At 35.1% G+C, this 14,787-nt stretch overlaps 1 protein-coding gene across 1 annotated transcript in view; it reads right to left on the bottom strand.

The window, feature by feature from the left end:
• CHD9 (chromodomain helicase DNA binding protein 9) overlaps positions 1–14,787 on the bottom strand; it is a 178,760-nt gene that overhangs the window by 46,123 nt on the left and 117,850 nt on the right. Inside the window, exons 20-27 of the mRNA XM_042781796.1 lie at positions 11,594–11,790; positions 10,934–11,133; positions 6,944–7,103; positions 6,459–6,548; positions 5,194–5,297; positions 4,591–4,708; positions 3,865–3,922; positions 533–575 (exon numbers count right to left, since the gene is read on the bottom strand). Coding sequence (XP_042637730.1) covers positions 533–575; positions 3,865–3,922; positions 4,591–4,708; positions 5,194–5,297; positions 6,459–6,548; positions 6,944–7,103; positions 10,934–11,133; positions 11,594–11,790 — 970 coding nt within the window. The remainder of the gene's footprint in view (positions 1–532; positions 576–3,864; positions 3,923–4,590; positions 4,709–5,193; positions 5,298–6,458; positions 6,549–6,943; positions 7,104–10,933; positions 11,134–11,593; positions 11,791–14,787) is intronic.

Here is a 14,787-nt window from a genome sequence, read left to right as displayed (position 1 = left end):
TGACACACAAACATAACTACCACAGTCAATATACAAAGATTTTTAATAATTGAAAATATTGTGAAGTTTCCCAATCATCTAGTATCTTCTATAATGATTAAACAAATGTATTAAATGAGCACAGTGGTAGTTCAGTGCAAAATTCTTGTCTTTCACGCAGGAGAGCCAGGTTCCATTCCCACGCAACGCATCTCAAGTGCAGCCCCCCTTTGTCTGTCAGCGGAGGCTTCAGTGTTGCTGTGATGCTGAATAAGTTTCTGTGGAGTTTTCAGACTAAGACAGTGTAGGAAGAAAGACCAGGGTACCTACTTTCAAAAATCAGCCAACAAAAACCCAACCAATCACAGTGGTCCAATTTTGTTGTGCATGAAGTTACCATGAGCTGGGGGCTGAATCAACAGCAGATAAGAACGACAATGTATTAAATAAAAATTTCATATACATTATAAAAGCATAATAATTTATTGATCTCACAGTGTCAAGACAATCTGCATTTACAGTATTACTAAGTTAAGAAATAAATGCAATTTACCTCCATCTGCTATAACAAGATCTCCTGGGGAAGAAACATCATCCTGTGAAAAGACAATAGAAATGTATAACAGGGTAATCAGGTCAAGGTATGTAAGAAGAAAACAGAATCAACCTTTGCACAAAATAGATTTTTTTTGTTAGAGGATTTTTAATGATTAACTTAGCAAAAATTCTTTGTTCTCAAGTCTTATCCTGTCCCACTTCTGTTGACGTCTACAATTTAAACCAGTTATTATCTATTAAAATGATTTCTTCTTCTATGATTTCCTCTAGGCAGTTTTCTTTCCTCCACTCATCCATCCTCTAACAGTTGACTATGTCCTAGGTTTTACTGTTAGTCAACTCTTTCCCCCCCTCCATATCTGCCACCTCTGCCTAAGGCATGTGACTGCTAACCATAAGGCTGGTAGTTCAAACCCACCAGCTACTCCTTGGAAGGAAGATTGGGCAATCTACTTTCGTAGTGATACTGCCTCGGAAACCGAAGGAGGGGTTGCTATGAGTCAAGTTCGACTCTACGGTAGTGAGTTTTTTTGTTTGTTTGTTTGTTTTTACTTGGTTATTACTGCAACCTACAAGTCTTTTCTTCTTCAGCCTTGAAAATACTTAATTGTTCTACAGACCAAATTTTCATTTATCAGTAGAACATCTCCAATAAATTTTGGTGAATTTATGCCAATGGCTATTAGTTTCTATTATTTTAGAAAAGCCTGAAGTTAAAATTACTGCCATTCCTTTGTAGGTAGCTCTTATTGCTTTTCAAATCTCATCTTTCTTTGGTTTATACACCATTTCATCCAAGGATATGGCTTAGAGTGATTTAGTTTTATTTATCCTGCCATGATTCACTTTATTTCTTGAATCTGAGGATTCATGTGTTTAATCAAGTCTAAAAATTCACAGCTGATATCTCTTCAAATTTTATTTTTCCTTATTCTCTCTAGTCTGTCCTGGAATTCCTATTAGATATATATGTGACATTATCATGCTATGTTGGTTGTTGATTTACTCACACTCAGCTCCAAATTTATTGCTGCTTTAATAAGGGGCCTGGTCTCTTTAAATCTTTATTCCTTTATGAGTCAGTACAATGGTAAGCTTTGTCAGTAGAGGGAGCTGGAGGAGCTCTGAGCAGAGGCACTGCAGGAGAAAAAGCACTTTTTGTCTTGGTTCCAGGGAGCTCACCCATAGCTCCTGCAGCACAGCTTGCCCGAAGCCCAGCTTCTGCACAGCAAGTAATTTCAGGACTCAGTGGATAGTAGTATACAATAGCACCCAGCAGCTTTTCCTAATACTCCCTGCCTCATGGCGGTGGGGGTTATAGCTGAGCACCTCACATGAGGTATCCTCCCAGGAAAAGCTTTCTGTGGTACCCTAGAGGGTAGATTTCTATCAAGTGTCACCGGTGTGGAAGCACAGCAAATTTTATGCTATCCAGTGAGCCATGGCCACGCCTCTAGAAAAGGTCCGGATCTTAGCCAGAGGAGGGGGTTACCTGGTTTCCTTGGGTGTTAATCTCATCCCTAGCAGTGATGGCTGCTCCTTTTATCTGTTATTCCTATATTCTTTAGAGTTTTTTTTTTTTTTTTTTTTTACTTCATACTAGCCAATCTCTTGCTACTACAACCACATTAATTACAGTTAATAATTCTTCACATTAAACTTTCTATGTTTGAATTACTGTATGGTTTTCTCTTCCCTGATTGGCCAAGACTGTTACATTCATCATATTATGAATGCAACATTTTGGTAATTTCCTCATATTTATTTTCTAGATCATTTCTTCTCTCATGAGTTGTGTCTAATCTGCTCCTCCAATAGCAAGTTTATTTGTTGAATTTTAAATTTTAGTATCTATACTTTCTGCTTCTTGAGTTACATAGAAGTCATTCTCATATCTCCCTAGTCTTGTTGGATCACAGCACTCCCTTTTTTCTGTTGTTCCTGATTCTTTTATGTCTTTAATCATTGTAAAATGTATTATTTTCTATTTCAATAGATCCGTTATCTGAAGTTCTTGAGGGTCTAACCTTGCTCTTGGTTGAATCTGCTAACATTCAACCACAGTGAATTATTCACCATATATTTTTAAATATTGGATTTGACCAAATTTAAAGGAGGGCTTTATCTCCAAGATTTAAGTATCGTCTGGACTGAGGTTGTGTTTTCCAGAATTCTTTCTCTTTTATCCTCCTTTTTGCTGTTACCAGGATCCGCAAGGGTATTAACAGCCTGGGATGCCTCTTTATACTGCATTTTTGATTTGAAAGTTCCTGGAAGGTACAGGTGAATTTAAAGAATAAAATCATAAACCCATGAGAATATAGGTCTATGTCTATGAATCCCCAGCAGAGACAATTTTAATTTTCCTACTTGGTGGCGTAGTGCCGAAGGGATTTGACTGCTAACTATAAGGCTGGCAGTCCAAACACACTAGCAAATCCTCAGAAGGAAGATTGGGCAATCTACATCTGTAGAGATACCACCTTGGAAAGCCAAGGAGGGGTCGCTATGAGTCAGAAATGACTCGATAGCAGTGAGCTAGAGAGAGAGAGAGAGAGAGAGAAAGGGACCCACAGTTCATGCTGAGATAAATTTGTTATTTCCCTGTTTGGCAGAAAATACTGCCCTTTGAGGGTCCTGGCTTTATTAGGGATTTTAGTTCTACTTGCCTACATACTCACCTAAGACTAACCTCTTGTCTTCGTCTTCATATAGGGAACAAGATTCAATTCCCTTGGCTACCTAGACAAGCAAACCCTACCTGACAGCTATCATGTCATCAAGTCTTTTACCATGTTCTTACAAACATTATAGAAATTCCTCCTTTCCCCATTTTCACAGATTACTTTCTGTATTATCATCCAGTTCTTCTTTTCCTTTTTGCTTTGTTTAAGATTTAGAAATATGCTTTAACAGATCAGAGAATTCTACTAGGCTCACCCTGTTTCAAACCTCTTTATGTAGGAATACATTCCACTTGTTGCTGTATACCTGTAGTATCTAGTTCTTATTCTGCTAAAGACTCTTTAAGATTTTGCCCTAGCACACTGTATTTCGTAGTTCCAAAGTAGTATAACACCAGGGCAAGCCCCATTCCATCCACATAATCAAACCAGGGTCCAGCTGATTTAGGAGGGGAGATAGACAAATTCTGAATGATTATTGTTTCCCAACATAAGTTGATCACTTACATAGATAATCTTTGGAGAAACAAAAGAATTATTACAATGAAAACACACAAAGGAAAAACACGAAAAGGAAAACGCAAACAAAAGAAACCAAGGAGTAACTAATATTAAGGGTCTGAGAAGATGAAACAGAGCATACCTCTATATCATCTTTAAAGATAGTGGGGGCAGGCTTGTACTCTGGATCTTCCACATCCCTGTTAAAACACCAACACATGTATAATTATTCTGATGGACTTAAGATTTCGCTTCATAGGACAAACAAAAGGAGTCTTGAGTGAAGGATTTTTCAGTTTGTTGTAAAGGTCAGAGCGAAGTCCCTGTTCTGTAGCCAGAGAAGCCCAAGTCACAGTATGAAAGCTGTTACATGGCAAGTAGGGAGAAAGCAGTTCAATTTCACTTTTAAATATGGTATTAATAACATCAACATAGTCTCTCTTATTTCTGTTACGGTAAGAAAAAAAAGACTGTAAAAGCCATGGACAATATCGCAATTCTCTTTATGTGTACTATTCTTGCCTTATGGGGTCGCAATGAGGCAGAAGCAACTTGTTGGCAATGAGTTCGGTTTGGTTCTTGTGTCCTTAGAATGCTACAACCTTAACGGTCATAAAATACTTACTAAAATGAGAAAATGAAGGACTTATCAAAACAAACGGTATGGGACAGCTCTAATCTCTTCCTGGTTGATCATACTCTGCTGGACCAGTACTAACTTACAGAAGATTCATTAGTTCTTTTTGACTGTGAACTCCAACTCTCTTACTGACATATTATTTAAAGACAACCATCATCGTCAGAATATGCTGATGTTGACTAGCAGTTAAAGATACATGAAGAATAAATGACACTGAGATGCACATACCCATCCATATAATCATTTGCTCTCTGTTCAGCAGCAACTGCTTTCTCATCAGGTTTCCCCACTCTTTCCAAGAAGCATAATGCCGGGTCTGCTCGAATAGTGTTATATTTTTCATAACCTGGAAGAATCACCAAATTATAAAAGTAGAAAGGATGGAAAATAAAAAAAGTACATCAATATAAGCATTGCTTATATTTATGGTGCATGATATTCTTGGAGTAAAGAAACCATATTATCAAAACCATACAGGTTAAATGCATTTTCTAGAAATAATCACAAACATTATATGATCTAAAAGTATGTGTATATAAAAATTTGGATTAAAATTTCCAGTTAATATAAAAAAATAGCAAAAGCTAAATATATATTTTACATAAGAACTCCTTTTGAGAGAGGAAGTTATGACACTACTTGTCTCTTGGAGGGGAAGGTCACATACCCTGCTGTGTCATGAGGAAATGTAGTGGCACTGTATGTTTTAATGCTGTACACAGTAACAAGGTGCTACTGGAATCATGCTTTAAGTGGGAGTCACTGAACTGAGAACTACTTAAATTATACAATATGCAAAAGGGGACCCGACCTACATCACTTCTGACTTACCATGCTTAAAAACTCCAATAAGGAGCGATTTATCAGCATCAAAATCCCACCACTCAGCAGGAACTTCTGAATGGTCTGGCTCTGGGACCCATACATCAATGTCACTTAAAAAATAAAATCATGGTATATGATGAATTATTATAAAGAAGTGAAAGAGGGGGTGAAATTTTAACTAGTGTCTAAGTCACTGATTTTTTAGAAAATGGGGTATTTTGTTTTTAGGTATTATTTTCCACAATTACCATGATTTAAAGATACAAAATTGTACAATACCAACATAAGCCTAATCGATCCACGGTCACTGAGTTGATTGTGACTCATAGTGACCCTATAGGACAGATCAGAATGGCCCCAAAGGGTTTCCAAAACTGAATAGCAACATAAGATACCATAAAATGAAGTAATGAATACCCGTAAGGTTCAACAGAAGAAGTAAGTTTCAACAAGTTTACCATATAATTTTTTTAAGGAATCATATCCTTTGCAGTGATTTTCTTTAGAAATAGAAAAGGGTTCTTTATTGAAATAGAATCCATTTATATTTCAGTGTAGAATCTTATGTCAGCAAAGATCCTGGCAAAAAAAATCACCTGTTCAAAAACATCATTTTGGACACAAGGAGATCGAAGCCCTAAAAGGGCAAATGAATTGTCACAGGGCTGAGATGCAAGTTATGGATCTGCTAAACCCTAACTGCTAAGAAATCACATTGAAAAACTAAACATTGTTTAGAAGTGAAGGAAAATAGCAAGTTTCTCATTCGCAATTTAATTAAAACACTCAAAGTGTTATTTTGACTTTGTATGCAAGTAATGCCATAGTCAGCCACAAAATGAAAGATAATAAATCATAATGTTTTGGTAATTTGGCTGTTTTCATGAATATGAGATAGCTATAGTACTTGTAATTTTGTAATTTGCCAAGGATTAATTCCTTAAATTTGGTGAACTTTTGTGTCTTCTGAATTTCACTGAATAAACCCAAACCAAACCCACTGCCATCATGCAGATTCCAACTCACAGGGACCCTACAGAACAGAGTAGAACTGACTCATAGGGTTTCCAAAGCTGTAAATCTTTAAAGAAGCAGTGACTGGTGGCGTTGAACTGCTGACCTTTTTGGTTTGCAGCTAAAGGCTTTAACCACCATACCAATAGAGCTACTTTCACTAAATAAGAAGCCACCTAATACGCAATTTGCTGATCATAAAATTTTTGTTTCACCATGCTACTGGAAAAGAAATATAAACGTGTTATTTATATTACCTGGCATCCACTCCATCAAATACTTTCTGACACTCATTTCCAATGACTTCTTGCTTTAGATAATACAACATTCTCACACGAAGCAAAACTCTAAAAATGAAGGAAAATAAATCAAAAGGCCCAAAGATGATACTCATTAAGAAAAAAATTCATCCATGAAATTAAAATTAAAACAAAATAATTACTGAGTAAATGAAACTAATTACTACCATATATTTAATATAGTTTTCTATAAAATCTTCACAATGATGGTTATTTAATGCCCAAATAAGATGTAATTAAATTGTTTGGAAGCCAGTTTTATTTCTCTCTTTAGTAATACAAGACATACCATGATTTGCTAAGGACACCCTGTAAGATTAAGATTAGAGAATTAGTTCTAGACTATGTTGCCTCTGTACATAAAATCATATGCTTTAAGATTATTAATAAATTTTTAAAAATTAAATTTTAAAGAATTTTGTTAAAAATACCCTACTACCTACTTATTACAGTGGTGTTTTATATGTTTTTTATAGCCTTCATCTTGAAGTAGCTGCTCAGGATTATATTTTCGAAGCCATTCTGCCTTTTGTATATCAAAGGAGCTTGTCTGAGTCTTTACTTTCTTCCCTTTCCGACCTCTGGGTACTGGAGCTGACAGGCCTGTTAAAATGAGAAGGGCATGTGAAATCACAGATAATTTGTGGAAAGATTTATGATTTGAAACACTTTATAGGTCTCTGACAGTACTGAAAATTGGTATACCCACCATGAAAAGCAAATTAAAATATTTATGAAAATTTAAAGTGTAATTTCCATGTTTCTTAAACTTGATTATGCATACTAATCACTGGGGGGAACATGTTAAAATGCAGATTGTGAATCAGTAAGTCTAAGGCTAAGATGCTCCATTTCTAAGAAGGTCACAGGAGATGTTGATGCTGCTGATCCAAAGATCTTACTTCAGGCACTATAGATGCATGTATGTTGTAACTCCACAATTCATTTCCTGGTATTTATGTTGGTAAAATAGTTACTTATGTGTACAAGGAGGAATGTACAATGATCATGGCACTTTATTTATTTACATGCATTTTACTGAAATATAATTTATGTACAGTGAAATACACAAAACTAAAGTGACATGGATCAATGCATTTTTTTTCCCCTCCCCTTCCACCCCTAGCAACCAACAAATAAAGTTTCCCTCCATATATAAACCTTTCCTTGACCCTCCACAACAACAAACTAAGACTATATTTGTCCTTCTGTGATTGACTTATTTCACTCAACATGTCCTCCAAGTTCATCCTTATTATGCGGTGTTGCAGACTCTACATTTTTCTTTACTGCTGCATAGCATTCCAGTATGTGTATGTACCATAGTTTGGTCATACACCCTTCCGCTATAAATCTTAGAGATAAAACCCTTGCCAGATATGTAATTATTGGCGAATATGAACTTGTTTCTGTCATTTTTGTTATGTGTTTTTTCGTAGTGTCGATTTCTTTGTTCCATATAATTTTCTATGCTGAGCTCGTCTTGTTTATGAATCATGTTATCACTTCCTTCATTGCTTGTTTTAGTATTTGTTGAATATTTATGCTGGTCCTCTTTTTTGATGTGAAGGTTTATCATTTTTCTTTGAGGTTACCCTGTGATTTATAGTTTTCTTTCCAAGTTTAGAAGAGTTTGTTCTATCTTGTAGCTGTCTTGACTTCCCTACCATCTAGAAGTTCTGTAATGACACAGTTTTCTTCCCTCTTTTTGGTTTGTAGTTGTCCTCATTTGTCAATTGTTGTCTCTGGTTCCCTGTTTACAATCTTGTAGGCTTATTTACTTTGGATACTTCCATAGCTGGGTTGATTTCTGGTTATGTCATCACATGTGTTAATGGTCAGCTGTTGTTGGCTGTTGTTGCTTCTCTGTCCAAAGGACTCCCTAAGCATCTCTTGTAAGATTTGTCTGGTTTTAACAAATTCCCTTAATTTCTGCTTATCTGGAAATGTCCTAACTTCACCATCATATTTGATGGACAATTTTCCTGGGTACATAATTCTTGGTTGGAGATTGTTCTCTTTCAGGGTTTTATATATACCAGCCCATTGTCTTCTCGTCTGCATGGTTTCTGTCGAGAAATCTGACCTTAGTCTTATTGGTTGCCCCTTGTAGCTAACTTTTCGTTTTACCCATGCTGCTCTCATGATTCTTTCTTTGTCTTTGGTTTTGTTAAGTTTGATGATGATACGTCTGGATGATTTTCTTTTGGGATTTACCCTGTTTAGGGTTCGCTGGACTTTCTAAATGGATATATTCTCATCTTTTATCATACCAGGAAAATTCTCTTCCAACAAATCTTTGACAATTTTCTCTGTGGTTTTATTTCTCTCTTTCTGTTCTGCAATTCTGATTACATGTAGGTTATTCCTTTTGATGGTATCCCACATGAACCTTAGGCTTTCTTCATTTTGTCTTCATCTTTTTTCTGACTTACCTCTTTCAAAGAAGTGTTCAGGTATTTGCCTTCACTCTCCCTAATTCTATCTTCTATTGATTCAATTCTGCTCCTTTGCCCATTCAATGTGTTATCTATTTCTGAAAATTTAGTGTTAATCTTCTGGATTTCTGTCTGTAGATTTTGTGTCATTTCTAATTTTTCATTTATTTTGTCATTTTGTTCTTGTATTGCCTTTCAAAATTGTTGTAGGGTTTTGTCTGTGTTTTCCTTGGTCTCTCTTCTCAATTCCTTGAAGATACCTAAATATAATTCCTTTGAATTCCTTATCAGGAAGTTCCAATCCTGCATCTTCCTCAGGGATATGTTTTGAGTCTGTATACTGGTCCCTTGATTGTCCTGCTTTATCTTGCTTCTTTGTGTGGATTGTGATGCTCTGTTGTCTCTGAGGCATTGTGATGTTTTCTGTGTTTATATTTAATTGGTGATTGTATGAGACTTTAATTTAATTGTATGCTTGTGTAAGACTTGTTCACTATTTTTCTTTTCTTTGTTTTGTTTGTATGTTATCTATGCAAGCAGGTTACTGTGCTCTTCTATGCACTGGTTGACAGCACTCATACCCTCACCACCTGTCTCCTTTCCTGTTGTCAGCCTCTCATATGTCCCTACCTACCTTGGCAAACAGAGCCTATTCTTAGGTACCTGGAATACGAATGAGAATGTTATCACTTTAAAGTCCAAAATATTTGCCACTTGTAAAGATTCAAAATGGCTGTGCCCTCAGTCACTTTAAATATCCAAAATGGCTGCCATGTGTAAAAACAATTAAAAAAAATGGCTGTGTGCTCCAGACAGCAAAAAGCAGAAAGTCAACAGCTCAGGTTGCCTCCCCCCTTGCTGTTTCCCTTCCTAGTCATAGGCCACCAGCGCAGTCATCCCTGCAGCCTTTGGTGACCAGGGCTGAACTTTAGGTCAATTATTAGGTCCCAACACCACTTGGAAATATTCAGGCTGTTGGTCCCGTCAGGGTAGCTGACAGTCCACAGCTCTGATAGTCTCTGTACTCACTGTTTTCGTTCAGGTTTTTCCACTAGTTGGTGCCTAATCCACTTCTGTATAGTTCCTTTCGGGGAGCTCTGGTAGCATAGTGCCTAAGACACCTGACTGTTAACCAGAAGGCTGGTGGTTCAAACCCACCAACCACTCCAGAAGGAAGATAGGGCAATCTACTTCCGTAGTGATACTGCCTCAGAAACCCAAGGAGGGGTCGCTATGAGTCAGGTCCAACTCAACGGCACATAACAACAACATAGTTCCTTTCAAAGCTCAGGGCTCCAGGATTTTCTTCAGTATCCCTGTCCATTGGTTTTCCTTTTCTTTGTTGAAGAGGGTCTGTGTTGCTTGTCTGCCTATTCCTCCATCTTACCGGAAGTTGGCAATTTGTTTTTTAATTGTCTAAAATGATAAATTACCTAAAACAAAAAAACCAAACCTATTTCTGTCCAGTTGATTGAGACTCATAGCAACTCTACAGGACAGAGTAGAACTGTCCATGGTGTTTCTAAGTCTGTAATCTTTATGGAAGCAGACTGCCACATCTTTCTCACACAGAGCAACTACTGAATTTCAACTGATTAACTTTTTGTAGCAGCTGAGTGCTTAACTCCTGTGCGACCAGGGCTCCTTATGGAAACTACCTAAATGCTTATTATTAAAGGAGATGTAAAATAAATAATGGGATATCCATACTATGGTATACTAAGCAGGATATTAAAAAATGAGTTGAATTTTAGTAAGACCTCTAATACATACTTTTGAGCTTATAAACCAATACATACTTGATAATAAATACGTGAAAACAACCCAACTGATAACACTAGTATTTTCTGAAGTTGGAATTTCTATTAGAAATTGGAAGTTAAAGTTCTTTAACATTATCTGTAATGTTTTAGTATCTTATTAGAAAAATATGGTAAATATTATTTATACAACTAAAAATAAACCTTAAAAGAAAATACAACAATGTTTTTTTACCCAGATGATTTTGTAGCTCTCTTGTTTGCCCATCTTCAGTTGGGGTAATGAGATCCCATATGAAGCCTTTAATTTTCTCATCTCCTCGGTAGTGAATAAGGCAATATGCTAAGAGGGCTCGGCAAATTATTTCAACGTCATGCTCATTCAGCTGCCTTTTAAAACGGCCATGAGAAAGAATCTCTCTCCACCGGCCCCACCTAGTTAAAAAATGATATATGTACATTACTACTGAGTCAAGTTCTAAAGAAAAATACAACTCAAGGGTAAAAGTCTTGAAAAAATGTAAAAAACATTTTGTTATTAATAATGATTTGTTTGTGAAGCTTTTTTTTCCTCATTAGTACAATGCAGAGCCATAGTACAGTAATTTCTAGTATACTATATTCAGTAACATTTAGAAAATGCTGTACTTTGTATGTTGAATATGCATATATGAGAACAACAAGAAGTCTGACTTTGGGGATACATTTATAATTTAAATACTTAAAGATATCCCATCGTTCTGCTATTAAAAATAAGTTAAACATAGAAATTCAGGTTAATCTCAAGTAGATTTTACAAATAGATAACAAAATAAAAAATACATTAGAAAACAGTAAAGGTTTTCTGAGTTCTGTATCAGACGGGTTTTGACAGATATTAAAAATAATATTTTACCCATAAACTAGCAGATTCTTTTCTACTCTAAAGCATTCAGTTCTTCCATAGCCATTGGTACGGTCACATGGTCTCCGGAGTTTGGGCTTTTCATCTCCCTCACTTTCAGCTTCAGATAATTCAGCCAATTCATCTTTTGTGGCACTGAAGGGTCTTGTTTGCTTCCTAATTCTTGGAGTATCAATAACCAAACTATTCTGAAAAATTAAATACATATTATACAAAAGTTGTTTTATGATTTTGGTTGTAACAGTTTTTACTTTTTAAATTGTACAAATAAAATAATTAAAGACAGCCAGATAAAAAGGAATTATTAACAGTTTTGCCAACTTAACAAATAAACTGAAATACCAGTATGCTCCTTTTTAAAAGTCTTACTACAATAGATATGTAATTTCCTAACTTTACAGTTATAGGATAAATATCTGGCATTTTATTATTAATACAAACTTATAATACCACAATAAACATTATATATATTTAAAACTAAATTTGTTTATAATTGTATTAGACTAAATTTATAATTTTACATTTTTCTAAGTTTTAAAATTAAGTTTTGTGATCTAATTCTATTCTAAATATAAATCCAAAAGAGGGGAAATATCTAAGATTAGAAAAATTAGTGAAAGGTCATGAATATTTTAGAGATCTAGACACACGTACAGTCATCTCAAAGTATCTGTAGGGGATTGGTTCAAGGACCAAAAAGGATTCCAAAATCCAAAGATGCTCAAGTCCCTTATATAACTGGCACAGAATTTGTATATAACATGGGCACCCTCTTTAAACCATGTCTAGATTACTTGAAATATGTAATACAATGTAAATCCTACATAAATAGCGCTTTATGCTCAATCTTAGCCTTGAAGGACTGTTTTGATGACTTATTCATTTAATTTTCCAAAATATATTTCCATCCATGGTTGGTAGAATCAACAGATGCAGAACTCATATATACAAAGGGATGACTTTAGTTTCAGTACTTCCCCAAATGGTTACACTAAAGAGAAATCTATTTTTTTTTTTCCATTTTTTTATACTTTGATTTAAAGAAACTTTCAAAAATTCTTACCAGAAATTGGAAGTTACGTGGTACAAAATAAAAAATCCAACTCACTGCTACGGAGTCGATTTTGACACATGGCAACTGCTCCTTGGGTTTCCAAGGTAGTATCACTACAGAAGTAGATTGCCTGGTCTTCCTTCCAAGGAGCGGCTGGTGGGTTTGAACCAGCCTTCTCATTAGAAGTCAAGTGCCTAGACACTATGCTACCAGAGCTGCTTTACTTGGTATAGAGTATATTATTATAAGGCACTGCCAATGCTAACCCAATATTCTAATAATAATTTATTAAATAACTCTCCTTCTCTAATAACATTTCCATATTAAAACTTTATTTTTTATGTTATTGTTCTGTGTGTTTCACCTTTTACTATATTACTTAAATTATAAATTTTAATATTTTAACATAGTAATATTAGTCTGTCTTCATTGTACTTCATTTTGAGAAGATTCATTAATATTTTCAATGTATATATTTTTAAAAATGTAACTACACAAGTATTAAATGAATATGTTTATTTTCAATCCTTAACTCTTTAAAATAATCTAGACAGCCAGACTGATTTGATCCCTATCTATGGTCTCTGACTCTAACTCTACACACATCCTGCCATACATCTTCCATTTGCAGAATATGCTAAGTTCATTTCCACTTTAAGATTTTAGTACTTCTCGTTTCCTCTGCTTGGAAAGCTTTCTGCCACTTCTCTATGTATCTAGCTTCTTACTATTCAAATCTCAGCATAAATGTCACCTCAGAATGATATCCCTTAACCACTTTACCTAATGCAATGTTCACTCCTTCAAGTGTTCCCTACCATCTTACTATGTTCTATTTTTCTATCAAAAAGTATCATATGTATTTATTTGCTGCTTATTATCTGTCTTAACCACCAGAATGTAAGCTCAGAGTCATCTGTTTCATTCATTACATAGCCCTAATACAAAAATGGGGAGCTCTGGTAGCATAGTGCCTAAGGCACCTGACTGCTAACCAGAAGGCTGGTGGTTCAAACCCACCAACCGCTCCTCGGAAGGAAGATGGGTCAATCTACTTTCGTAGTGATACTGCCTCAGAAACCCAAGGAGGAGTTGCTATGAGTTGGGTTCGACTCCACGGCACATAACAACAACAACAATACAAAACTGGTGCTGGCTCACAGTATCCTCTTACTGGATCCACACTTGTAAATGTTTATTAGTGTGTGTTTGCGTTACCAATATGTACTTTTGAAAAATCATAATTAAAGGTTATCTCATCTCATATCCCTATTTTTAATTCAATTATATGTCTTGGAGCTCATTGTAAATCAACACATAAAAATATCTACGTAATTCTAATTATTGCACTACAGTGCATGAGATACCATTCTTCCAGGATAAAAGATTCAATTGATTTCTAGATTTCTGCTATAATAAACAATATTGCAATGACTATCATTGTATAATACATCATTCGGAAATTCAGAAATACTGTCCTTTTATATGAAACAATTGTTAACATTTTGATTTGGTTGCTTTAAATATATGAGTTAAAACTAATGTTTGTAATATAACTTTGTTAAAATGTTTAAAATATGTAGATTTTTCTTTTTCACTGATGAATTTCCCAATTAAATTTGGTATCTCACTGTACGGAAATCCTACACATCTTCCTAGAGGTATTCTTAAATCTTCTATATCTTCTTTCTACCATGAAGTACATCTTCTTTTGCACTATATTTTCTTCCTTTTTTAGTATCTATATTTAGGAAGGTTAGAAAGTATATTTCTCTTCTATCCAATTATATCACTAAACTCAGTTATGAATTTTAATAGTGTTTTACAGATTCCTACTTGTAGACAAATAAATATGTCTTATAAGAAAGAATATTTCTAGAACTACCTTTTCAAATTTACTTGTTTCAAACAGAATTACATACCTTTAAATAATATTTTAAATAATAATGATTAAATATAGCATTGGTTTTATTCCTGCCAAATGTGAAGTCCTCCTTGAGGACTAAGGTGCGCCTGACACAAGCCATGATATTTCCAATCGCCTGGTATGCATGTGAGAACTGGACAATGAATAAGGAAGACCGAAGAAGAGTTGATGCTTTTGAGTTGTGGTGCTGGCGAAGAGTGCTGA

This window comes from Orycteropus afer, unplaced genomic scaffold (genome assembly GCF_000298275.1).
Source record: "Orycteropus afer afer isolate SDZICR_OR568_19922 unplaced genomic scaffold, OryAfe1.0 scaffold00009, whole genome shotgun sequence".
Lineage (NCBI taxonomy): Eukaryota > Metazoa > Chordata > Mammalia > Tubulidentata > Orycteropodidae > Orycteropus > Orycteropus afer.
This window is presented reverse-complemented; position numbering and strand designations above follow the sequence as displayed.